Source organism: Thunnus albacares, chromosome 14, assembly GCF_914725855.1.
Source record: "Thunnus albacares chromosome 14, fThuAlb1.1, whole genome shotgun sequence".
NCBI lineage: Eukaryota > Metazoa > Chordata > Actinopteri > Scombriformes > Scombridae > Thunnus > Thunnus albacares.
The window spans coordinates 27,355,973-27,383,682 of NC_058119.1; the positions used below are offsets into that span (position 1 = coordinate 27,355,973).

General features: G+C 38.6%; 1 protein-coding gene and 1 long non-coding RNA gene across 3 annotated transcripts in view; one reads left to right on the plus strand and one right to left on the minus strand.

Annotated features, from left to right (window-relative positions):
• Window positions 1-670: 670 nt before the first annotated feature.
• On the plus strand, window positions 671-26,500 carry LOC122996708. The gene is made up of 3 exons (XR_006407071.1): window positions 671-901; window positions 13,232-13,329; window positions 25,804-26,500. It is a non-coding gene; the product is annotated as an uncharacterized LOC122996708 (long non-coding RNA).
• The window catches only part of atrnl1a (attractin-like 1a), a 322,517-nt gene continuing 308,161 nt past the window's right edge, over window positions 13,355-27,710 (minus strand). For both annotated transcript variants that reach the window (XM_044372295.1, XM_044372296.1), the window contains one exon: window positions 13,355-15,132. In XM_044372295.1, coding sequence (XP_044228230.1) covers window positions 15,011-15,132 — 122 coding nt within the window. In that variant the 3' untranslated portion in view covers window positions 13,355-15,010. The remainder of the gene's footprint in view (window positions 15,133-27,710) is intronic.

The window sequence follows — 27,710 nt, forward strand, 5'->3', positions numbered from 1 at the left end:
AAACCAATTTACCTCGATTTTCAGCTTGATAAGACTAAAATCAAATAATGGAATGACAATTTGTTAATCATATAAGTGTGCAGTGCAATGTCACTTATCACTGACAGAGCAGCTGTGTTGTATGTGTACTGCCAGGGCACGACTACGACTAATATTGTCATTGTTTTGTGAAGTGATACAATCATACTTGTGTAAAGATCAGAAGATAATTGATTTCTGCTCAGAAGTTACAGACTCAAACCCCACAAGACCCTGTTCTTCTCTTGTTTAGGTTTTTAAGATGTAGTCGAACAGCTTGTCTGCTTAAGTGGGACACTGAGCTTCAGTGCTTTTTACAGCAAATGCAATATATCAAGTCTTATAGACAACTCTGATAAAATCTAATTCTTTTTTACATGTTAAATTATGAAAATTGAATAAATACATCTCTGAACATTCATAGGCCTACATTTTTTATAGCTGGTGACCTAGAGTTATCTAGGCTAATGTGGATGTAGAGCTCAGTAATTATCACACCAGGCTGCATTCACCTCAATTAATCACTGATTTAATGCACCACCCGGCGAGCACACCAAGTGTCAGAAAATCAGAAAATCAAACACACCCAAAGTGTTGCATTAGTACTGATCGCACCACCCGGCGGGCACAGTAACTGACACAAACCAAACACACACTTTCAACAGGTGCGTCCTGTTCAGCTAAAATACTCAGGGTGGAGTTTTCTCTTCAGTCTGCAACCTTTTTGCTGTTTCTGACTCCTTGTTGCGACAGTTCAGCGCAGTTTATTGGGTTTGGATTTGTTATATGATGCACTGCGAATTAACGAGTAAAGAAGTTGGATTTAACGCAGACTGTGGTGGACATGACAGTACGCAACGCTCGCGGAAACTCATTCAGATTGGTGAGTACAACAACAAAATCATTGAGTTTGGTGTAACTCGCTGTAGAGAAGAGACTCACTACACAAGTCGGCAAAAACTGCGCAGACTTTGTGTGACATAGTGTTGTGGTGTTTTGGTTGTGTGGTGACAGGTGTTGTCCTCTGCTCTTGATTGAATAAGAAATATTTTCCTTTTTAATGCTCCATCTGGCGCTTTTTTCAAATTTATAGTTGGTCATTTTTGAGTTTTGGACGTCTTTTCTCGTTAATTCCTCTAAGGCTATAATGAAGAAAGTGCAGGTTATATATTTAAAAGTGTTACTCTGTTGTATGTTGTATTGGCTCAGAGGTGCTCATCAATAGGGAATGAATATTTGGCTTGAACATAAGAGCCTGATGGAGCAGCCAGGTGAGATGTATACCTGTAGAGATGCATTAATATCGCCTCTGATATCGGATATCCGGTCCGACACTGACTCAAATAGCTGACAATGTATTTTATGTATAAATCTATGTATTTATTTGTTATATTTTCTTTTCAAATTTAGGAAATCAATGTTTAGGGTTAGGGTCAAGCCTAATGTTGCCTTACAAATAAAAGAATGATCCCAGTCTCTTCCACACAGTGAGGCAGACAGCTTATTAATTAAACACTGGTATCAGCCGATACCCAAAGCCCAGGTATCGGTATCAGTATCGGGACTGAAAAAGTCAGATTGGTGCATCTCTAGTTACCTGATCTAGAGCTGCATCATTTAGTCAATAGACAGATAATTAATCGCCAAATATTTTGATAACTGATTGATGGCTCTGAGTCATTTTCTGGTGTATAAACTGAATATCCCTGGATAATGGACCATTGGTTGGGACAGAACAAGACATTTTAGGTTGCATCTTAAGCTTTGGGAAACTATTTTCAGGATGCCTACTTATGCATTTTTGACATTTTGAATAAAGAATTAAATGTAAAACAGAAAAGGGTGATGGTGGGAAAAAGGTCTGACGTGTTCACATCATCATCATCATCAAATGCTAGAAAATTAGTCTGACATTTGGATATACTTTCTAGTCATAATTCTGCATTTATCTTCCAACACGGCCATTAGACAAACTGCACGTCCTCAAGCTCTAATATATGGTAGTGCACCGTAATAGCAGTTATTGCATTTCCCAATATCTGAGTTGGTTCCAGACGTGGCTGTAAAAGCTGCATCACATGTTGCAAGAGGCTGCTCTGCAGAAAGATCTGAGTCATTGTTCATAATAAGTACCTTTTTACTTTTTAAGCCTTGAGTAGGTGAATAATTGTTTATGGTAGCATAAGTGCAATTTTAAATTCAGGTCTTTTACTTAATGTAAAAGTAATGGAGTATGTTTCCACTGTGGCATTTCTACTTTTATTGAAGAAAAAGATTTGAATAGGCTTACTTTTTCCACCACTTTGACCAATCTAGTCCATGTTATATAAAATCAGACCTCAAACATCTTGGAGTTAATGCAAGACTAACTTTATTTTGTGTATAGAAGTCAAGAAGACTCATTTAGAACCTTTAGGTCCAAACAATGAGGTTAGGTGTAATGTTCTTTTCTTTATCTCTCAAATCTCTCTCGAAAGTGTCTCCACATGGTTTTGGTTCAAAGCTACTTCCCTTTGCATTTAAGTGATAAAGTTCGTACCAATCTCAATTAATCATTTAATCTATAAAATATCAAAAAATGGTGGAAAAAAAGCCCCATCACATTTTCTCTGAACCCCAGGTGAGATCTTTAAATTGCTTGATTTGATGGAGCAGCAGTCGAAAGATATTTAATTTATAGTTGTATGTCAAGTAAAAGCAGAAAATCTTCACATTTGAGAAGCTGACACTGGAGATGTGAGGCTTGTTTGCTTGAAAAATGACTGAAATGATTAATCAGTGATAAAGAATACTTATCAATTACTTTTCTGTGAAAAAAACGAATTGATTAGTAGACTGGCCGTTTCAGCTCATGTCTGATTGTGAAAATTATGTTGGTGTGTTACAAAGATTCAAAAGAAGGAATCAAGATAAGCCTTAACTGATCTTTTGTCTTTGCTTTGGCACAAAATGTTGCTTCAGTTTTGTCTCGATTCAAATGGAAAAATGGTTTGTCAGCGTTTCAAACTCAGACCATCCAAGGATAGAAATGTATATAATTATGGATGATAGGTATAATCGTGGATATAAATGTTGTTTCTGTATAATGTGTCTGAGGTGAAAGTGTATAGAAGTTAAATAAAAGAGGATCCAGGATCGATCCCTGTGGAGTGCTGTACAGTATAGTAACTGTGTCTATCATGCAAACAGGTGTTGAATTAATGTAACGCACTTCTAGATTCTCAGTCATTTTCCATTTTCAATTTTCCATTTTTGAGGGCTGTTTTCTGTTTAGTGGTGAGGTTTAAATATTATTGGCTTGTGGTTCTGGAGGCTACCGAAACAAACAGTAGTAGCTGGATTTCACTTCTTTTTCTCGCTCTTTATTCAAAATGTCAACTTTTTAAATACATCCATACATGTTCGAGCCCGAATAAGATCCGATATATGCAAGTAGACGATATGAACAACCCATGGAACAACCTTAGCAACATAGGCTACGGAACGGATGGCTGCTTGTGGGCATGTACAAATCTGATGTAGGCTAGCTTACTGAAATTTTCAGAAGGTGCAATATTTGTTAAAGGCGAAATGTGTATCAAAATACCATTTTAAATCAAATATTGTCGTGCTACAGAGATGTCCCGGTCTACACATCATACTCTAAAATGTTCTTTCAATGAAAATGAGAATAATGATGTAAAAATGATCATTCCCCTTAATGTCACAAATCATATCACAGTTGCAGTCAATCAGTCAAAATAATCGCAATTCGATATTTTTTTCAAAATCGTGACATTTGATTTTGTCTCTGTCGCCCAGCCCTAATCTGATGTTGGTTCGATGGTGAAGTAGAGGTAACTAACTAACTGCAAATGAACCTTTACCTTAAGTTTTAGAAATTAGACCATATTTAATATAGACATACAACGTCATAACCATATAAAAATAACAGAAAATCACAAAAAGCATGATATGTCCCCTTTAATATCATTCTTTATAATACTAATCTGTTAATGGAAGGAATTAATTTGTTGCGTTAACAGGTTTTACCCTTCAGTCCAGTTTGCAATTCTCTTCAGTCTACGACCCCCAACATGCATACAGGGAAGCAGTTGACACTTTTTCTTTTATACGTCTCTACCTCTGTGCAGAGGTGTGGACACATCATTACAGAGAACACTGCATTTATAGATGAGGTGTGAGATGGGCCTGGAATGAAATGAAATGTTAATGGAAACATCAAAGCACTGTGACTCAACATCTGATTAAAGAACTTCAATTAAAATTCAATAACCATACATGTTTTCTTTGTCCAGATAAAATGTGATGAAATGTTTTTCACTTTTTTTTTTTTTTGCCAAGCATGCAGGAGCAGAAACTGATTCAAACAGCACATGCTCAAAAAATACATTACAAAACCCTGAAATCACCCCCCCACCCCCCTACCGCGGCTCAAAAACAGAACTATAAAGACAGCTATCAAATATAACTTCCGGTGAGTGTGGGGAATTGGATTTTTGATAGCAGGCAGCATTTCACATGCAGAGACTGAGCTTATTAAGAGTCATTAGAGTCTTATTTTCTTACTGTGGAATGGCATCAGTGGATATGAGCACTGTGAGCTTGTGATGAAAGCTATGGAGTATAGGCATTACCTGGCTATTGTGTTGCAATAATGAGCTGACTCTAGAAGAAGGAGAAGGAATGGCTATGCGTGCAAATTATATCGTATTTGATATTGACCAGAACGAGCTTCATCTCTGCTTCTTTACACTCCTGAAATCTCCCTCATAGCAATTCATTTTGGTCTTTATCGACTCCTCAAGGTCTTATTTTGTTTGAAAAGTTCATCTTTTTCCAGTGCAAATCAGCTTATGCTACAAAGTGTTTTTTTTTTTAAAGAAAGTTTTTTTATTTCTTGATTATTTATTTAAAGATGCAGACACTTATTTAAAACATGACTTATGTTGGTAACAAGATGCTGGCAGATGTTTTTTTTTTCATGTTATTTTAACAAAATAAGGTTTTTAGAACTCAGTTGAAGACACTGAAGAGCTTGAATTTCCTTTAGCAGAACTTGGTTCAATTAGTCAAATATTTGATCAGTTGTTTGGTTTGTAAAACATTAGAAACCTGAAAATGTCCATCACAGTTTTCCCAGAGTCCAAGGTTTTGTCCAATTAACAATCCAAAACACAAACATACTGAATCTACTACACGTACAACCAAGAAAAGCAGCGATTCTGAAATTTGAGAATTTTGAATTTATGTAGCCAACCGAGTGGGTCATTTTTATGCTGACGATACTGTCGTCTACTGCTGTGGTGCCATCATTGCAATCTGTCTTTGGTATTGTAGAGTCACGGTTGTTTGATCTGAAACTTGTGTTAAAGGCTAGAAAAACCAAATTGATGTTGTTTTCTAATGCCAGGAAGACTTTAGCTTCTCTTCCTTAAATTGTAACCTTGCAGGGCAGTCAGATTGAATTAGTGTCACAGTACAAGTATCTAGGTGTTTTAATTGATGATCGTTTAAACTTTAAATTTCACATTGAAAACTTAGTAAAGAAACTGAAGCTTTACTTTACTTTAGAAACAAATCCTGCTTCATCTATGTTGCCAGGAAAAAATTAGTTGAGGCTACGTTCCTTCCCCTGCTTGAATATGGTGATCTGCTGTACATGCAGACCCCTGCCCGATGCTTATATTGGCTGGATACTGTGCACTCTCTATGCCAGAGGTCAGTGGCCTTTGCTGGCCTTACGCAGACTTTCACTGGTACATATTTATAAGTCCATCCTTGGTCTGCTACCTTCTTACATTTTGTGTGTAAATCTAACTCAAAACTAGTAATTATAGTCTACACTCAAATGACACCCTCTTACTGTCCGTCCTTAAGGTTTGCAATGAATTTGGCAAACAGGCCCTTATGTTTTCTGCCCCTGCAGCCTGGAACCACTTGCAGACAGATTTGCAGCTAGATGAGCAGATCCTGATTAGTGCATTTAAAAATGTATTGAAGCGTTTAGAGGCAAATTCAACTGGAATTTGTAACTGCTTCCTTAGCTAGATCCATTTCCTCCTGTCAGTCTTTTTAGGCGTATGATTCTGTGAGTTGCTACTGTATGTTTTGTTTTATGTGTTTTTAATAATATCTTGTTTGAAACACTGTATCACTGCTATCTCAGCCAGGTCTCCCTCTAAAAAGAGATCTCGTAATCTCAAACTCAACGGGATTCACCTGGTTAAATAAAGGTTTAATAATAAAATTAAAAAATAATTAGAATTGACCCTCAGCCTCACACCCATAACAAGCCCCCTGATATTACATATTCTTATAGTTGATCAATACCAAACCTTTATTCATTAATGAACAGTTTATAAGAGGAGGTCATAAAACTTCACATTAACACGGTGGGTCTCCTGACACCAGCATGAATTAACATCTATTAACGCGTCACGAGGGAACCTCTGTGTAACACCGTGAAGCCCTGCATGGCCAATTCATGTCACTATGACAAATAGGTTATGAATACTAATAGATGTTTTTATCCTGATCATCTTTGGTTCTTTACAATCATAGTTTAATTAGGCAGGAAGTTCACAAATGTAATGACTGAACTTGTTTTTCTTCAACTATGGTGTTATAAAACAATAATGGGGTCAATAAGGAAATGTCAGCAGCAAAATGGAAGCATATGTATTGTTTGTGAGAAGAAGGTTTCATAATTAAAATACTGAGAGTAAATTAGCAGAGTAGAAACACTCAGTGTATTTATTTTTCCAGGAATTTTTTGTCATAAAATATTAATTTCTTTACTTTCACTTTTAGCTCATTACATTTTACTTTTGATTCATTCTTCAGTTACTTCCATTGTAGTTCCATTGATTCCATTAATTACAAGCTCTCGCTACAAAATAAATACTTATTACAGGTTATATACAGTATGTGAAGGAGCTACTGAAGACTAGATGAGCCATAATTATATTAATAGAACAGACAGTTGAATAAATAAATTATTTAATTCACAGTGAAATAGATAAATAAGTGATGACATATGTTGATAAGAAATTAAATAAATAAATGAAAAATAGAAATATCTCTCAGCATGAAAGGCAATGAAATATATATTCAAATAAATCAGTATCCACTGAAATAAGTATCTGTTTATTATCTTAAAACTTGGCTTTTTAAAATCTATTATTTATTGTTATTGCATAAACAGCGGTGTTGTTTTTCTAAATTTAGGTTTGAGTGGTCGAGAGTAGTTTTAAGCCACACAGCATTGTTTTAAACCTTAGGATATCCCAGAGACAATAAAATATTAGACAAGATTACATTAAAATGTGTGTGATGTTTTGCATCCGTCTCATACCTGCAAAACTCTGACATGAGCCCTCACTGGACGCAGCTTCACCCATAATGAAATACAGACAGTAGTGATGTTCTCACTCACGCTGTTTAAGTGATTTATTTGTTACTTTACCTCTGCAAACAATCAAAGTGGCCCTGTACTTTCTTAGACTTAAATATTTTATTACTTACTTTAATCATTAGAGATGTCAATGAAATGTTGAAACAAGGTGTAAGAGTGTATATATATACATACAAGTATGTGATGGAATATCTTGCCATACAATTTAGAAAAGGTTTTGGTTTGTTTTTAAGATTTTTTTTCCAAAAGTAAAGTTAAGCGACAACTCAAAAGTTTTTAGGAGGTTTTATTTATTTTGATCAGGTGACAAAAGTGCATTTATCCATCGTAGAGCTTCATAACTCAGAACTTACCGTCACTGTAGCTCAAACAATTCAGGGCTTCGTAATGTAAAACCTGCAACCCAACTCATGATGAAACACACAGTCTACACACTCACAGTACCCCTCATTCCAAGCTCGATGTTGCACTAACATCTCATATTTAAGCTCTGAACTTGCCAAAAAACTTGTTAAAAAATCCAAATGACAACGTTTACAGAGAGGATGTGAACTTGGTGTCGTGCAGATTGCGTTCATGTGAAATTGGGGATTAAAAATATATTGTTCTTCAATTTATCGGAGTAAAGTAGAATTCCCATAAAGAGCTTTCACTTAAAGGGAATGTTGTGTGTTTTAACAAAATAGCTGCACAGATTGTAACTCAAATTGTTTTAAATGTTAGACTGATGTAATGACGCAGATTAAGATGAAAATAAAGACTACTCGATGCTGGATGATAATAATAATAATGATGATAATAGTCATTTTTATTTATATAGCCCTTATCAGAACCAGGGATTACAAAGTGCTTTACAACATAATATAATAATAAATATCCAATAAAGTTTTTAAAGTGATTTAAAAGAGGATACTGATTTTTCATGTGTCATAATAAAAACTGCAAAATAGAATTTTGTCAAAAAAGTAAAATTGGAAAAAAAAAAAGCTGCAAGTTCTTTCTGTATTTCTGAACAGAGCAGAAAGGAAAACACATTTCAGATACAAAACGTTTCCTCCTGAATAGAAACATTTCTGTGTGACAAAGCAGGAAGCTGGTCACCTCGACCTGTCAGCTGACCCTCCTGCAGACGTCCCCCGTGCCTCTGTGGTTACTGCTCACATAAGCAAGCTGATGTAGTGCGTCAATAGCTTCACTCCTTCCCTTTCACCCCTCATGTCTTTGCACTTTGTGTGCCGAGAGGGGGGACAAAAAGAGCCTTCTTTGTTAGCGCAGAAGGCCACTTATGATAGAGCAGTGCATGCTGGGAGTGAGTAGAGGACAGCGCTGACAGGGGCGACATTCTTCAAAGCGTCACTGAAGCTGGCTGACTGGTCAGTGGTTCGTGTGTGTGTGTGTGTGTGTGTGTTTGTGTAGGAAGGTGGAGGACAGTGGTGTGCTTTGTAATCTGGTGATGACCCCCCCACCCACCCCCCAGCTGACTCGGTCATTCGTCCTCAGACTGCGGCCCAAATTACCCGCCGCAATTGGCCCGTAATGGCATAAAGATTGAGGTCTGGATGGGGCATCAATCACAAGGACCCTCAGTCCTCAACAAGAGGGAGGTGAGGGAAGGAGGGAGACGAAGAGGGTGAGAGCAGGGAGATGGAAAGATACCAGAGCTACAATAATGATCATTTTCATAATCATTAATCTGCTGATTGTTTTCTCGATTAATTGACTAATTGTTTAGACTATAAAGCATCTAAAAACAGAGAGAAATGTCCATCATAGTTTCCTAAAGTCCAAGGTGACCTCTTCAAATTGCCTTTTTTTGTTGTTTTGTTTTGTTCTTTTTTATCAACAAAGATATGCAGTTCATGGCTGCAGCTAACGATTATTTTCATTATCGATTAATCCATTTGTTGTTCGGTCTATAAAATGTCGAAAAACGGTGAAAAATCTCAATCACTGTTTCCCATGATGACATCCCTGAATCTCTTCTTTTCTCCTGACTAACAGTCCACAACACAAAGTTATCTTTTTACTGTGTAGAAGACTAAAATAAACTAGAAAATATTGACATTTTAGAAGCTGGAATCAGAGAATTCATGTTATACAGGTTAAGGTCTACAGATTAATTCAATAGTTGGCAACTAATCAATTAAATGACTAATTGTTGCAGCTCTAATTCAGTTTACTATCACTAGTAAACCCATCAAATCCTAACAAATGACTGGGGAATGTTTGACATTTTTGCTTTAAAAATGACGATTAGTCAACTAACTGTTGCAGCTCTGAAGGATACTGAACGCAGACAAAAGAGAAACAAAGCTGCTCGGGATGAAAAGAGAGAAAGTCAAAGTGTTTGGGCAGAGTGAGAATGAGTTAACTGAAGGCTGAGAGAGAGGAGGAGGAGGATGAGTAGACTGACCTTAACAACATGCTTTCAGGAAGAGTGTGCGCTCCAATACAAGACATCTGTGTGTCTGCAGGGACGTCACCATGACACCAAAACTCAGACTTGGCAGAGATGATGTGGAATTGATTTACTGATTTAATTAAAGATTCATTCCAAGCTCAATATTGTACTTACATCTCAAATTTAAGCTTTGAACTTGCCAAAAAATTCTGAACTGAATCTCTGTGGAAAAAAATCCAAATGACAGAGAGGATGTGAACTTGGTGATTGTAAAGCCCAGTGAGGGAAATGTGTGATATTGGGTTATATCTTAAATAAAAATGGACTTGACTTAACTAGAGTGCACTGTGGTGACCATGTTGGCTGGTGATGAGCTTTTAGTGGCTTCGTTAAAGATTGTGTCCAAGGTTAAAATAAAAAAAAAAAAAAAGAATCTCAGTGCTTCTGGGAAGCCGGTAGGACTGCAACAACTTTTGCTATCACTATTTTCTCAATTAATCATTTTGTATGTAAAATGACATAAAATAATGAAAAGGTTATAACTTCTTAGAGCCAAAACTGGCATCATCAGATGTCTTGTTTGATTAGATCAACAGTCTGAACTCCAAAAGCTTCAAATCTTAACGTTTGAGGAGCTGCAACCAGCAAACGTTTATCTATTTTCCTTGAAAAATGACTAAATCAAGTATCAAACTAGTTGCTGAATAATTTTCTGTTGATTGAACACTATATGAGCATCACATACTTATTGCATCTGCACCGAACTCTCCTCTGAACATAACTCGTTGAATTTGCATATGAACACAACTCACTGGAGTGTTTGCACATATGTGAACATGTGGGACCCACGTCAGCAGTGTGTCAGGCTCTTTGTCTCCATTTTCTACCAGAGATTAATGACGCTAAAACAGATGTTAAGGGTTTACAACGACATTCCCATGCAACTTCAGCCCAACAGTGGCAGAATGTCAATTTTATCGAGGCGAGTTTTCTTCTTCTTCCACTCTTTGCAATAGCTTTGTGTTCAGGTTTTCAGCTTCTTACATTGACTTTACTCTTAAAACGCAGACCTCATTTGATCCTCAGAACTAGTTTAAAAACACCATAGATCAGGATAAAAGGGAAAGTGCACCACTTCCTGCTGCCTGTGATGTGCAGGTATTGAGCAGAGCGGAGATGCCAGCAGCCCACTTAATGCTAAATACTGCAGTCTTTTATCTTGAGGAAAAATATAGTGAGCTGAGAGCGTAAAAAGGAGCACTTATCTGTTCCTAGTCACTAATGGTGGCAGCAGCAGCAGCAAGCAGCAGCATTGACCTCATGAAATGTTCACAGGCCTTTTCAAAGAAAGGGGTCAAAAGAAAAAGGGTGTTAAAAAAAAACAACAAAAAAAACCTTTCATTGATAAAGATTTACAGCCTTTGTTGATACAGTTGTCAAAAATCAAGGTTAATCTGGGACATATCAGATGGTAAACCTTCCTCAATGAAATGTCATTTTGATCATTTCCATGCTGAGATGATAAATCCCCCTCTTAGTGAGCAGTAGGTTACAGAGCGACAAGGTATTTTAAAGTAGAAGAAGACATATGCAAATGATTACAGACTTGAAAGCATTGTTTACCCAGCTTTTTATTTACCACTACATCACTGACTGTGAAGGATTTTGAAATACAGCCAGACAGTAGAGCGATGCAGCCGCTAGATTCTCCGCTGCTGTTCCCTGGAAGAATGTATGTTGGTGCTTTTTGGTGTTTTTTTTGTTTCCTGGTTATAGTCACATATTTGCATAAAAGTGTCTGAAGATGCTGAGATCACCTCAGCGGTCCAGCCTCCTCTGCTTCACGACTAAGGACATAATCAATGGTCCATTTTCAAGCACACGGCAGCTATTAGTCACTGCAGCAATACAGCCATAAAAAGAGTGGATTTATTTTATATATCTGTTAACTGCATCTGTATATGCAGCCGCATACACAAACAGAAACGGAGCCCTGCTCTGATGCTCGGTAACACATAAAAGTTAAAACAGCAGGGCCTCAGGAGGCACACCTGGATGCAATGGAGTCATTAATAACATTATTAATTGCATCTGTGTTTGACAGGACAAATGTTCTGCTGTAAGAAATGTCTAAAATAATGACTAAAATACCAATAATCCTTACTGTTAATTCAGTTTAACCATCAAAAGATGAATCCCCTGATGAGTATGAATATTCTCAGTTTATTGCACTTCATTGCAATCTTCCTGTTGGATTATGACGTTAGATGTTGTTTGTGCATGCAGTTGACATTTTGGCCTGAGGGTGATGCTAGAGTAAGCTAATGTAGCGTTAGGGTTCATCCTCTGGGGACTGAGAATATCCACAGCAAATGTCATTGAAATCCAGGCGTTAGTTGGTGTCCTACAGTAACGGACCAAACTCTTGTTGAAGAAAGTGTTTTGGGTTGATGGTTGTGTTGGACATGTCAGAGGTCTGAGCTGGTTCCAGGTTGCTAAACTCCTCACAATCAGCGCATTCACAAAGGTCCAATGCTAACAAACCTCATCAAGCCTTTTTGTCTCTTCTCATTCTTTTTAAGGAGCAAATAGCAGAAAACATTCTTATTTTATTCAGTGCTGATTGTCACTGTTGCTGTTTTAAAATGCTGCAAATAATCATTATCTTCATTATTGATAATCTGTCAGTTATTCTCTGGTTTAAATGATTAGTAGTTTGTTCTATAAAATGTCAGAAAAATGGTGCAAAATGATGCTTTTTTCCCCTCTGACTCCATAGAGGAATTATCTAGCTGATTATGTTTAATCAATTCCAGGAGAATCTCCCAAGTTAAACATTCAAACCTCTAATAGTTCAGTATATGGATTTTCAATATTTGGATGTAAGTAGTGTTTCAAAAATAAGAGTACAAGTAAAGTATTTCAACATGTCCAATACAATTAATCAACATTTCATATCCCCTGCTGTTTATCTAATTTCAGCTTGAAAATATTAATTTGGCTGCCACTCAAAACTTAACTGTTTCTGCCTTCTCATCCAAAAAAGATGACAGCTATTAGCTATTTATGACTTTAGTTACTTGAAAATGTTTAAAGCTAAACCTTATAGAAGGGATTCAAAAGGATTCAGATTTGATAATGGATTCAGTTTTGGTAAAACAATATTGAACTCCTACCCGAGGTAAGGAGGTAACTAAAAAATATGTAAGCAGTATTTTCTAGGGATCATGAATCCTACCCAATTTCAATGGAGCTCTTCCTGGTAGTTTTAGGTCCAACAAGACCGACTGGCAACAAAAGAGATGTTGTACTATATCCTGTAAAGCATAAAGTAAGAATTATTAACATCAACAGACGTTGTGCTCAACTTTTTCTCATTCTGTTTGTCCATTCAGGCGGCTGAGCCAGTCTGTATCTCTATCAGGAGTGTTTGCTGAGCTTGTCATCTGACCTTATTGACATCCTGAGAACACCAATCAATACAGTCCCAGAGGTAAGAATCCACACAGTACATCAGATCCAATTACCATACGAAGAGGCATCAAAATGTTTTAATCATAATGTACAGATTTTATGCTCTTATGGACAAATACAGTGCGGTGAGCTGCCCTTTGTTAATAGAAGTCTCAACAACAAACTGGTGCAAAATTACATGGAAACAAAACACCCGAATGAAAACAATCAGGCTGAATATATATCGACAATACATATGCATGAAGACATAACTCTACTGTGTATGTGCAGCTGATAAAAAGTGACTTTACAATATTAAATGAAGTATCAACACAATAGATAAAGGGGGGGAAAAAAATCACACAAATTTACTATGGTATGCATAAAATATATTTGATATGTAAATAAATCATTTAAAGTTTGGAAATGAAAAGACACTGAGGGAATACTGCACAGATCTGCTGTTTAAAATGAAGTTTTTCTGTTTCAATTAAAAAAAACAAAAAAAAAAACCTTAGTGCATTTGTTAAACTTAGAAATTATTGTATGTGACTGTAATTTGCGTAATTAATAAATATATATTATGTAAGGAGATGTTACATAAAACGTTTCACAAATGAGGAAAGATGTATACTGTAGCTTCACAGTAAGGAATGAATTGATAGGCATATGAATACCATCAGTAGTACAGTATGTGTTTGATGATACCGACCTTGAGGTGACATCACAGCCCAGAATAAACATAACATCAGGATGATCAGTTGCATAATATTATCCCACAGAGGGTCCTAATGTACTGGTAAAGCGTTTCACTTATAGTGCATATACAGATGTGTATAAGGCCCACAGCTACAGATAATGGAAATTCTCCATTAGAGGACCTGAGCAGGTATCAAAATGTCGAACTTCAAAATGTTGGTGAAGGGAAAAAAAAAACAACAAACATGTATTTCATAAATGACACGTTTCAACAGTAACCGATGATCTTCATACCAAGATGCGTTTTCTTCAACGTTGCAACAATAGTAGTCTTTAAAATTCCAGGTGGAGATTTTTTTTTTTTTTTTTATCCTCGAGCAAATCCTCCTCCACAGAACTCCGTCCTCTGCAGTGCATTGATCTAGTTAGGTCCATGTTGTTCTTTCCAGCATTGCATCTGAGTGAGTTTGTAAGTCAGGACTTCATTTCAGCTCAGATAATTTGAGCTCAATATCTTTCACTGGAGCTCAAAGCTATTTAGTTTGGTTTAGTGGTGTAAAACAAGTGCTTGTCTTTGTCAATATGGCAGGCCGCATGACAGACAAGTAGAGCCCTAGAGACGCGGAGCCACATGGCGTGGAAGTGGAAAAGTCTGTCAGCTCTCGTAGTAAAACACAGACATTTTCGTGCACAATCTGCAGTAAGGATTCCAATTTTTATTTTTCCTGGCTCATCAGGACCAACACATACACACAAGGAACACAAAGAGCATGTTGACGGAGAAGTTTTCCATCTGATCCAGGGAGGGAAAGGGATCACAATTTCAGTTTTTTCCCCAGTTTTGGTGACTGTTGATGAGGCATTAGTTACATCCCCAGTCCCATCCATGCCACTTGAAGATCAATCATCATCCAAACTCAATTTTTGCAGGTTTTTGCCTTTTGTTGTACGATGTTTTCCTCAATGAGAATATCTCCAGTGCAATCGATGGATGTGTTGTCACCTCGTTGAGGGCGTCCAGTTCATACACAGGTCCCTTGGTGGTGCACGGTGTGTTTGCGGTGCTTCAGACCCAGGCCTCTTTCTTTGAAGTCCATCACTCGCTGTTGTGATGTGTCCACCAGAGCACTGGCTATAGCGATACCTAGAAGTACATAGAGAAAAGACAGTTAAAAGAGACATATAGGAAATGCTGTTCTGGGTGTATTTATATTTAAAACTCTGCAGAATGTGATAATCATATTACAGGTGGTTTGTTTAAATTGCGTCATGGCAACTCATTGAGCTGATTTGGCTTCATTAAGGCTAACTAATGACCACCTACTGACTGTAAAATTTAGATGACTCATGGAGGTCAATCTCAAATATAATCTTAATATTAATTATCTGTCATTTTCATAATTTTCCTAAATTATAGGAGTTCCACTAGGTACTATCGTGGGCCCTCTTTTGTTTTCTATTTACATGCTCTGTTTTGGCAAGACACACCTCTACTGTGTATGTGCAGCTTACCAAAAAAAAAATATATATATATTTTTAACGACGTGTGAAGGATCAACACAATTGGTAATGGGGGTAAGTTACACATCATCAAACTTGCTACAACATGCAAAAAATAACTTTATATTTGATTGTTTTAGAAATTAAAGCATACTAAAGCTAAACTTACTGTAGAAAATCAAATATTTAGCTCTGTAAAATGCATTTGTAAAACTTAACAATTGTCATTATTTACAATGCGGAGTTCCTCAAAGTTCTATGTTGGGTCCCCTTCTGTTTTAATTTTAATCAACATTGGCAACATTATCTGTAGTCATGTCTCATTTTATGTTATTGCTGATGGCCAAATTGTCTGTATCTGCTGACCTCTGTGAATAAAAGTAGTTTCTCCTCATAATAGTCTGATATAAAGAAATTTTTTATAGATGTTAGTTTGAAATGCGACTAACAAACAAAACTACATACTACTCAACAAAATCACATTTTATGTATTTCTGAATTCTCATTTATTCCTTTGTGTGCCTTGTTTTGAAAAGTGCTACATAAATACATTATTTTGCTATTTAGGGCCTCAGAAAATGAGCGACCAGAATAGAGCAAAGAGGATGAAACGAGAATGTCGAGTAAGTGGAAGCAAGTGGAAACCGTGTGAAAAGCCATCAAAGTGAAAAGCCTCAGCCGATGTGTGACAGGAGGAGACGCATTGTTCCACTGGCAGATACCTCATCACAACATCCAGACAACATTTTATCAACGTCTCCCTGGCCAGCTTGTCTGGCTTCAGCTGGGAGACAAGGGGGCTAAAGCTGAGGTCACTGAAGCGTATCTCCCCACTATCCTGTCTCTTTCTTCCCTTTCTCACTGCTCACCGTCCAGCAGGATGTCATACCTCTCTCTCTAAAACAACCTCTGTATCTGATGTGCGACTCGCCCTCCACAGCGGGGCTTACAGAGAGCAGGCCGGATGCACCAAGGCATCAGATGCCTCACAGCATTGTGTTACCTTGGCAGTCGTTGCTGTTGTTAATGTGGATTTAGAGTCATGGCAGCTTTTTTGCGAGTGCGGTTCGTCCTGCCTTTCCCTCCCGACAACCGCCGGCCTGACAATGCATGGTCATTACGACTAGAGCTCAATCTGCCAGTATGCAGGAGCCAAATAAACAAAACAGGCAAACAGTGGAGGGAATCTGCTGTGCTCTTGATATGATTTGGATGCAGGATGTTTTCAGCATTTCACACTCAAGTGATTCTTGGGATTTTTTTTTTTTTGTGGGTGGAGAGAGGAAAGCTGATTACACAGTCGCTCAGTGTGTGCCGGTGTGTGTGTGTGTGTGTGTACGTGACGCCGCAGGGGTATGTGTGTAAATAACTGTGTTGATGCACCTGTACACATACATGTTGTGTAAAGTTCAGACACAGCAAACCACACAGACAAATATGGCAGCCGGCAGTTATTTGCTGTCTTAATGGAAAAAGATGGAGATACAGAAGGGAAGGTGATTGGTTAGCAGCACCTGGTCTGTTGGAATATGGTTCATTGTGTCTGTTTCTTTCGCTTTGGCAGCGTTTTATAGGTGTGTTTACTTTGGCCACCACAAACAAACCCTCAGATTTGGCTTTATGTTGCTCATTATAGTAATTGGTGCTTCAGTCCAAATGTCAGTATGCTTGTTTGCAGGTCCTCTGTATATTTCAGGAGTAAACACACCTCCATAGTTTGCAGTTGCCACGTCTACGCTTCTACACTAGAGCTGCAATGTTAAGTCGATTAATCAATTAGTCTGGCAGAAAATTAATCTGCAACTATCTTGTGATTAATCTCATATTTTTAAGGGAAAATGCCAAAAATTAGCTGGTTGCAGCTTCTTTTTGTGTCATGATAGTAAACTGAATATCTTTGGATTTTGGACTGTTGATCAAACAAACAATGACATTTGAAGATGTCACCTTGAGTTCTAATAACACGCATTTTCTCTATTCTGACATTTTACAGGCAAAAGATTAAATTGACTACACAAGAAAATAATCATCAAATTAATCAATCAATAATGAGAATATGTGTTAGTTGCAGTGCCATTGAGGACAATAAGGTCATGACCTTAGTATTTTTTTGTCTGAGATTGTTTGGTATTCAGCAACCTGGACAGTTAGCAATCTACATTTAAATCTGCTTTATAAACAGAGAATTATGTTTATATTCAGTCTTTCTTATCAAAACGCAACATGTATCATTAAGGTGTAACGAACGTTCTTCCTCATAAAACATTTGCAAAGTCAATTATTTTAATGTTTTAACTCCTACTAATTTTCAAAACAACTGCACTCCAGGTGCAAAAGAAAACAATCAAAAGTCAGAAAAGCTTCCACACAAGATGTCTCAGAAATCTCTCGTTTTATTAAATCACATGGCTGAACACAAAGACAGATGTTTCAGCACAGACTCCTTCTTCAGTGTAATAATAAAAAGAGAAGATTTCTGAGACGTCTTTCAGAGTTTGGAGGCTTTTTTTTTGACTTTTGACTGTTTTTAGCTCCTACATTGTTTAAATATATGCTTACTATCTAGCAGTTTTCATTGTCTCTGCCTTCGATGGCTACATATCCATGTGTCTTTAGTGGACTAAAGCACTTTCATAGATAGGCCTACTACTGCAGGAATTCAGCATTACCACCAGAATCTGTCTCCTAGCAGTGAAAGAGGTGAAAGAAAACTAAATCATATAATATAACTACAATATAACTTACAATATAAGTTGAGACTTTACTAAACAAATAGAATATAAAATATTTTAAATAACTTAAACAGCTTACAAACTTTTAGTTTTTTTTTTGTCTGGTCAAAATCTTCAAGGAGGACTTAAACTCATGAGCTCAATATTTCTAAAATCCTGACTACCTGCTAAATAAAAAAGCCCCGTTAGTAAAACAAAGCCCTCATGTATGTTCATAAATCTGTCTTCCTTGTATGTTTTGTATATATGGTTTAAATAGGGAAACAATGTCTTATGATGAAGTTTTAGTTGTCAGTGTGTGATTAAAGCTTCCAGCATCCTGACTTCTATACATCATCAAACTTTAGGGGAAAGTTAAACTGTTTCTAAGCCCTCCCTCGATGAGAAAAAAAACACAAAAAGTGGATACAGTTCAGGAAATGATTGACAGATGACAAAGGGAAATAAAATAAAAAAGGACAAGGAACAGATCAGGGACGGAAAAGACATTTCGGACATTACGTAATTTAATCTGCTCTGATCTGACAGACAGCTGTCTGGAACCTGATTATGAAGGACTGGATGCCAAGACGAAGGCAGCAGGAATGTCACATTGTCTCTACAAACTAATAATCCATCTGTCTGAACCCGTTTCACAGCCGGAACGATTTACATACAGACACACCTGTGCGCAAGATGTCAAACACCGAATCCCCACGCCACAAGCACATCTGATGAAAAGACAAAACACAAAGACCGGAGGGAAAAGTAAAGAAAGATCCTCATTAATTTCCAGTGTGACATCTGAATATTCTTCCATCAAAATAGCTTTCACCTTTGACAAATTGCCATCATAATTGTGTTGATTTTTCCGGGTGAACACACACGTCTCCATTTGCAAAATTAAATTGGTCAAAAGTAATCAAATTATGCTGCAGGTGAGTGCGAGTGCTCATTTGCTGCTGTGGTGACTGGGCGCGTTAATGTGATTGTTTTGTCAGGTGAGTTGATGCATCATTAACCCCCCTTCCTCACACTCCGATCTCTCCTCCCCCTGCCCCCCCCCCGACAGACTAATGGTTTCATTAGCAAGAGACAAAATTCCCCAGGAACGCATATCGGCACAGGTCTGACGTGGAAAAACCGGGACTGTAGCTGGAAAACATCTGTGCAGGAGGAGCCCGCTCGCTAACCCGGTGACAGACTCCACAGCCGGGCCCTCCTCTCTGCCTAAACATCAAAGCCAGGTTTCTGAGTGAGCGCTCACCCTCGTTGATGAAGGCACCGGTGGATGGTAGCCTGCTCAGGATCCAGTATAATAGTAAACAAAAAAAAAAAAAAAAAAAAAAAAAGAGCACGGCAGGGGGAATCAAAGTCAGTCAAATATTAACACATCGACATTCAAATATTTATACATCTGTGAGGCACTGATTTCAGGTTTTGAAAGACCAGCAAACATGACACACAACCACGAGTGCTTTGATGTACGGATGTAAGATTCAGGTTTTGATCCTGACTAACTAGGATGCTTTTCATTAATAGTACATGGCAGTGGTTGGTAGAGCCTTTCGCTCCGCTCGTTCGAAGACTGCAATTACCTGAAATTCATATTTAAATGTCTCTAAAACATATCTGAGCGAAGAGGACGGTGATCCAAAGATATTTGAGTTTTAAAAAAGGTTTAAAAAGTCTTGATTTATGAGGCTACATCATTTAAAATAAACAAGACGGTTGTGCATCTGCGGTACAAAGATCCTCATCAGGGTCTTTGACCTCGCCTTGACTTCTCTTTTTTTATGTATCTGATCCAATTTGCAAAGTCAATAAGACCTTGAGTCTTAATTAATCCTTATACATGTTTAATTGTTCCGTCAATCATTTTAATAGCTTTACTTTTTTTTTACTGTGCAAGCAAAGGCTAGCAGCAAATAATGACAAAATAATAAGTAAGGTAAGAACAGTGACTAGATATGATCAATCATGAGGGTTGTTTCGTATCTATACATGAGTTGCCTGACTGTAAATACCACTAAAAGTCAACAAGCGGACAGATGAAGGAGTGAGGGTGACATGAGTGTCCGTCCCGATGGGGTGGACAGTTTCAAAGACAGAGAGGATCAAAGTATCGGGGATTCATTCCGGGTCAATGAAGCCCAGTTTCCGAGCTCTGCCCGCCGATTCCTGTCAAGCAGCTATCCAGTCGGACACCCGGAGGGAGACAGTGGGACAGAGGAAGAGGAGGATGGAAGGAGGTCGACAGACAGAGAGACAGTACGACAGCAGTGCTTACAAGGCCAGTGGCCACAGTCTGAGGCTGTGTCTGGTCTGACTGAGAGGAAACGAGAATGTTTTATGAATCTATGCCATTAAAAAGATTCGTGTCAGTCTTGTGTTTCAAATAATGCGATTGTCGAGGACATGTTTAGCCTAGCTTAGCACAAACACTGGAAGCAGGGGGAAACTGCTAGCTTAGCTTAGCCTTTGTGAAAACTAGAAGAATAAAACAACTGCAAAGTGGTCTCATATGGTGTTGTGTGTGTTTTTGATTTGTACGTGCGGCCACTGTGTCGAGTGTTTAGCCTAGCTTAGCAAAAACACTGGAAGCAGGGGGAAACTGCTAGCCTAGCTTAGCCTTTGTGAAAACTAGAAGAATAAAACAACTGCAAAGTGGTCTCATATGGTGTTGTGTGTGTGTTTTTTGGATGTATTACTATACTGACAAAGCATTAATATTGATAAATCTCTTCACTTGACCTCAGTGAGACTGAAAACAAGTGAAAAATTTGTGTAAATATTCTGGGGTTGGTTTATCTTATCAGTCTTGCAAAGTGATTCATCATTTGACTCAAATATTGCACCTAAAAATGTCTCAAATAGGATTCAAACTGCAGGACAACATGAAGACTTATCAGAGTTGATCGAGCAAAAAATTGTAAAACTGCAAAAACTGCACACAAACATAACTGCAATCAAATTAGCAAACTACCTTTCTAGTTTGTGGACAATCTACTCCCCCTTTTCTACCGGGAGAGCGACAGACGTTAGATTGATTAGTTAATTAGTGTATATTATTTTTTAGTGTTGTGTCATATCGCTGTGTCACAATGACAGCCTTTATGTTTTTAATGCAAATTACAAAAAAATCAATTTCCTTTCAGGAGATATTAAAAGTGATTTTTTTTTTCCCTCCTCCTTTAGGAAGAGGGCCAACGTGAGAATGATACAGCAGAAAGGCTCAAGATGCTTTGTCAGGACTGAGAGAGAGAGAGAGAGAGGAGGAAGGAAGGAAGGAAGGAGGGGTGTCGAGAGAATAAGATGACAGAGAGAAAAAGACGACTAGAAGAAGACTAGAGCAGGTGAAGGAGAAACTAGAAACATGTCGCCTTGATACACGTTTTAATTGAAGGAACATTTTAAAGGAAACGAGAGAGAAAAAAAGAGGAAGAAGAGGCCGAAGACTTGAGAATAGAAATATAATAAAATGATAAAATAGAGAGATGTAGCAAAGGAAGCAAAGGAAAGGGAGAGATGAGGAGGGGAGGATTATGTTTTCTCTCCACTTCTCCTCAGCTGGTTTATATCAAACCAGGAGTGGATTTATCAAAGCGTAACCACAACGACTTATCGTTTCTGCTTCGCCGCTGCGATATGCAAATCTGGTTTTGTGGGTGAAGGGGGGGGGGGGGGCGTCGCCGTGGACTCTTACCACCAACCGCTCTCATTTAATAACTTCCTCAATCACTTATCTTTTGTTCCGTCTCTTCTCTTTCTGAATCTCCTGATGCATGTCCACCTTTCTACCTTCTCTCTATCCCTTTTTTAACGCCTCTCTCTCTTTTTTTTTTCCAACTTCTCAGCTTTTTAATACCTCCTTTTCTCTCTCACGCTGCTCTTTCTATTTTTACTCACAAAGACTTTCAACATCTTACTGTACCTGTATTTTTTTTTCTCTATTTTCCCCCCCTTCTCTCTCTCTTTCTCTCTCTCTCTTTCTCTCTCTCTCATATTCTGGGGTCTATCTCTGGTGCTGAATAGGCAGATTAGCGCAGGAAAAGGCGGCTGTGAATACCGCTGCGCCTCAATCTCTATTGACCCACTATCTAAGCTCGAGAGAGAGAGAGAGACAGAGAGAGAAACGTAGCCCCACAGTCTCCCTCTCTCTCTCTCTTTCTCCTCAACGACACACTGCTGCACCAAACTTGAGGATATGTGCAGTCTGGTAAATCCATTAATACCGCTGATTGAGTCTCATTTTTATATGAAACAATAAAAAATGAAACAACTGGATCAGCGGGAGACGGAGCATAAAGAGGTAAAACTGACAAGGGAGAAAGACGTCGTTGAGACGGGGGGTTGTAGAGATGGAAAAGTGGTGACTGGAGCCAAAAATAAGATCTCTGTCCCCCTTTTTTTTCTCCCAATCATTCCTCCCTCTCTGTCACCTGTCCTGTCTGTCAGTCTTTTTTTCTCCTGTTCTGTCCATCATGTCAGGCCACTGTGACTTTGAATCAGTCAAACAGTCACTCAGCGGGTCGAGCTGCTCCTCCTGCTCGTGTGTGCGAGTCGTCGAACCGCAATTTGGGTGACGACAGCTGTCAGCCGGTCTCACGGCGGTAAAGTCGGCCGCATTCGTCGTCGTCTTTCAGTGTTCCTGGTTGAATCGTCGGGGCTAAGAATCGTGCAAAAAAAAAAGTTTGATTTGGTTTTAAACGAAGTGGCCCCCGTGTGCTCTTGTGAACGTTTTTTTTTTTTTTATGTGCGTGTGTTTCTGTCTCAGATCAGAGTGAAGCAAAAGCCATACACCGGCTTAGAGACCTCCTCTACTTCTGCAGCTTGTAATCTCATCACAAAGACCAGCCTGTGGAGAGAGACAGAGAGAGGAAAAGCTGAGTTTGAGACTCAGAGCTTAGCTAATACAAAATGGTAAAAAAAAAAAAAAAAAGTGCTCCCCTTCATGGCTCCAAAAGTGTCTGTGCAACATACGTGTCCATATATACGAGTAAAAGTACCCTGTGGCTTTTAATCATCAGACTGTTGTTATAGATGCATCAAGGTTGAGGCAGAACGGCTCTGTAATCTTCAGGCTGTCCTGTCATGTGTAAAGTTGAATATCTGAACGTCTAAAACAAAAATGTAAGCGATGCAAGTGAAGAGAACATGCTGAGATCACTGGTATCCATGTTCAGTGACACACTTCTTAACTAAGAGGCTTCATGTTTGATATCATCAGCCTCTTTCCCACGTCCAGGGGCCAAATGTATAAAGACTTAAACTGTGTGTACGCAAAGACAAAGACAGAAATATGCATACACGTTCTTTTTGTCAGATTCATACACACGGTTCTGTTTTATAAATTTCAGTCGTTGAGGAGCCTCGTTTCCACTCCCATAATTAGCCATAAATTGATGAAGACGCGCCCTGAACCAGCCGTTTTTATATCAAGTCGCCACCTGTTCCACCAGTCTGTACACCTGGAGATAAAAAGCGCCGTATCACCGACTGTGCCGCTCTCAATACCATCCATGTCATTAATTAAGCACATGGATCAGTGATATCTCAGAAATGTAATCAATGATTGGTTTGCAGCGCTCATATCTGAACTAACTTTACAAAGTGTCACAACTAAGGATAAAATAAAAAGTTGACTCCTATGTAAATTAAAAGAATGATCAAATAAATCATACAAAAGTAATTAATCAATGTTACATTAATAAATGTGCCTTCTCTCTGTGTAAATGCAAAAATCACACAATCAGTGCAGCTGTTTATCAACCTAAACAAACAATATAAGATTCCTCATATTTCATCTCCACCTCATCACCTCACCCTCAGATGGTTTTAGAAAAATGTGTACCCCTAATCTAAAGAATACTTGAGGTGTGCACATTCTCCACCAGTAAATACCAGTTTATGCACTGGAAATGGTGTGCACACATTGTTTATGCATGTGGCCCCTGGTGCGGGTCACGATAGCAGCAGGTCAAGCGAGGTAACCCAGACCCCACCTCTCCCCAGCCCCGTCGTCCTCCTCCTGCTCCTTCTGGGCAATCTCAAATGTTTACCAGGCAAAATAGGAGCTGGAATCCTTCCAGCACGCTCTGGTTCTGCCCTGGGATCAACTCCCAGCTGAACATGCCTGGAAAACCTCTTAAGGGATGCATTCAGACATTCAATTGGCTCCTTTCAACGTGAAGGAGCAGCGCTTCCACTCCGAGTTCCTTCCTGATATCTGACTCTAAGGGTGAGCCAGACACCCTTAAAAGTCCTTTCAGCCACTTGCATCCACAATCTGATTCTTTAGGTCTGGCACAACTCCCCCGTATTACCGCTGACGCTTCACCAATCTGTCTGTCGATCTGGCACTCCGTCTAAACTTCACTTTTCAAGAGGGACGAAAACCCAAACAAGCATTTTTGAAGTCCTTCAAACTCCCCACCAGACAGCAGAAGTGATGATGGTGATGATGAGGGATGGCACAACGTCTTAAAATGTTTACAACAAACGTCAAAACTCACCGGCCGTGTCACATGTGCTGTAGATAGGTTCAGAGGTATGATAAATGTTTCAAAGGAGGGAGTGAATATGTATAAATGTATAGACGTGTAGACGCTGAGAAATAAGGCAGTGACTTCCTCTCTGACACAACGCTGCACGTCCATCCACAATGACACACATCTCAACGCCGCCACCGACATATTGGCGTTCGCAGAAAAACCAAAAAAAAAACCAAAAGGCTTGTGTTTTGGTTTCTGCGGCGTTCACCAAATTAAGTTTAAGACTTTTAAAGCCCTTTTTAATACCACATAGAACGCAATATAATAGCTTTGTCACTGTCATGCCGGTCATGGAATTATTTATTAAGTACCTGAATTTAATGACATTTATATCAGATTGTTTTAAATGGTTCTCAGCTGTATGTAACAAAAATTCCTAATGATATTATTAATCAAATTATGCAACCTGGACTTGGACAAGTGTCATAAAATGCTAAAAATCGACGCTAACCCATCCCAAGTGGATTAGCTTCCCAGCTACGCTTCCTCGCTACAGTAGCTAGCAGTAGCTAACATCTCCTGACAGCCTGTAATCAGCTAAAAAAAACTTTATACAACTAAAAAGAAAAATATTTAAGACTTTTGTTAATTAAGTTTAAGATGTTTTAATATTTAATATATCTTTAGGGAACTGAATTTTTAAGGCTTTACAAGACCTGCTGAAACCCTGTAACACATCAAATGCCGCCGCTATGTTTCATCCTTTAGTCTTCCTATCGATAATAAACTATATCTTCAAGTTCTGAGAAACTCCACAGAGATATCACTGATAATAAATACTGTAATAGTTTCCTGTTGGGAGGTTGTGGCACCAAGAGTTGAACTTAGCATCGCTGCTATGAAGGAACAAGCACACGTTTTAATCACAGAATGACACATTGTTGGTCTGAAACCTAGAAACAGCACCAGAAGAGACAAAGAGAGAAGAAGAAGAAAGAGGATTATGGGTTGAGAAATTGGCAGCTGAGAGACTGTAAATTGTAAGACTTGTGTGCTTCTGAAACCAACATGGGTGGTTTTCTCTCTTTTTCCTCTGTCTTACATGTAAAGGGTCAGTTAATGGTAACACCTCAGGGGAGCAGAGCAAAGGAGGACAAGAAGAAAACAAAGAGCAGAAAAAAAAAAGAAGACGAGGGGAGGTGAGCTAAAATAGGCTCGCTCATCGACGATTCCTCTTGAAGTGTCTCCCGTCGAGGGTGGGCGGAGCTAGCCCGCAGTGACTTCACATTCATACATGCTCAACATCAATAGAGGACTGCTGTCTGACCCTCCGCCGAGAGTCTCTCTGGGGAGCGGGAGGGTGGAGGGAGGAAAGGAGCGAGAGACCGGGGGACGGATGATGGGTGGGCGATTTCTTTTTATGTGCTCTTTGGTGTTTACATGTTTGTGTGTGTGTGTGCATGTGTAGTGATCAGAGCGTCACGGTAATTGCACATACGAGCGCAATCAAAGATGAACATCCAGACAACCATCGACTTCAGGCTTCAAACGCTGGGAACAACGACAGCTATCGCATTGATTTGATGAGGAAAAACAACAGAAGCTTGGAAACCCCCCAGAGAGCTGCCTGACGAGAAGTGACGAGCTTCTCGTTGGCCCTAATTTCCTGAAAATGAGTCTGCTGCTGCAGTGCTGAGCTAATGTACAAACATCAGGTAGTGGAAGGTGGTAAACAGAGAAACTGCCAGTGAAACAGCAGCACTATCACTCTGATACATGAGCACTTTCATTAAAGGGGACACATCAAGCTTTTATGTGTTATTTTTAAACTGTTATAATCTTGGATGTTTGTGTTAAACATGGTCAAAATTCCAAAACTGGAGGTGAACAGATGTAAAATGCTGCCTGCAAGTCAAAATCCAGGGCTTCAGCCTGCTCTGATGCTTTGTTTGCAAAGTTATCTCTGTTTTCTCCCCGTGATGACATCAGATTGTTTGCACATGCCCACAAACAACCGTCTGTCATGTGGCTTTTGTTACTCAGGTTGTTCACTCACATATTTTGGATCAGATTCAGGCTAGAACATGTATGAATGTATTTGAGAAGGTTAAATTTTGAGTAAAGAATGAGAAAAAGAAGTTCTTCTACTGTTTGTTTACGAAGTCGTCCTGAAACTGGCCAATCAGAACAGAGAAAGCTCATCAGGGGGGGGACCTTAAAGAGACAGGAGCTAAAAAGGCCTGTTTGAGAGTTTATGCTAAATAAAGGGCCAGTTAAAGATATTTAAAATGTTTTTTTGAACTGTAAATCATGAAAAGATATTCCAGTAGTGCTCCAGAATATAGACATAGATCTGGAAATGTACGATATGCCCCTGAAGACATTTACAAGTCCTTTAACTGGTTTGATGGTCAGTTTTGTCATCTAAAAATGTCCAAAGGCAAAAACTCAGGTGCTGAGTATTACGTCATATTATGGTAAATATGGTAATATATGTATATAAAGAGTAAAATACTTGGAGTTCTGCTACAAATAGAATTTCTTTCTTTCTTTGATCATCTGCATTCATGTGTGTCATGAGCTGCAAGTCGATAAACGATGCTGAGCGTGAAGAGGGAAAGAGAGTGTAGCGACGAGCTACATTAGCCTGGTGAGCTAATGATCAGTAATGTACAAATTAACGCAAATATGTTTGATTCTAAAGTTTGGCAGCACCAGTAGGGTGGAGCCAGGTCTTAAAGATGCAGATATGGGTGAGATTAGGATCTCTGTTTAAGGCCTGTACAGCTGTAATCACAGAGTTGAGACACTTTATACTTGTTTCTGTATTTAATTCTAACAACTTTCTGCCTCTATTGTGGTTTTATTCGTATATTAGAGCGAGTGTGTGTGAATGGGAATCAGCTCCAAAGAAAGATCCAAAAAACATGAAATACTGATGGGAAAAAATGAACGAACAAAACGTTTTAGTGTCCGGTTTGTACGGGGTCAGCCTGTCGAACATACCGAGTGCTCAT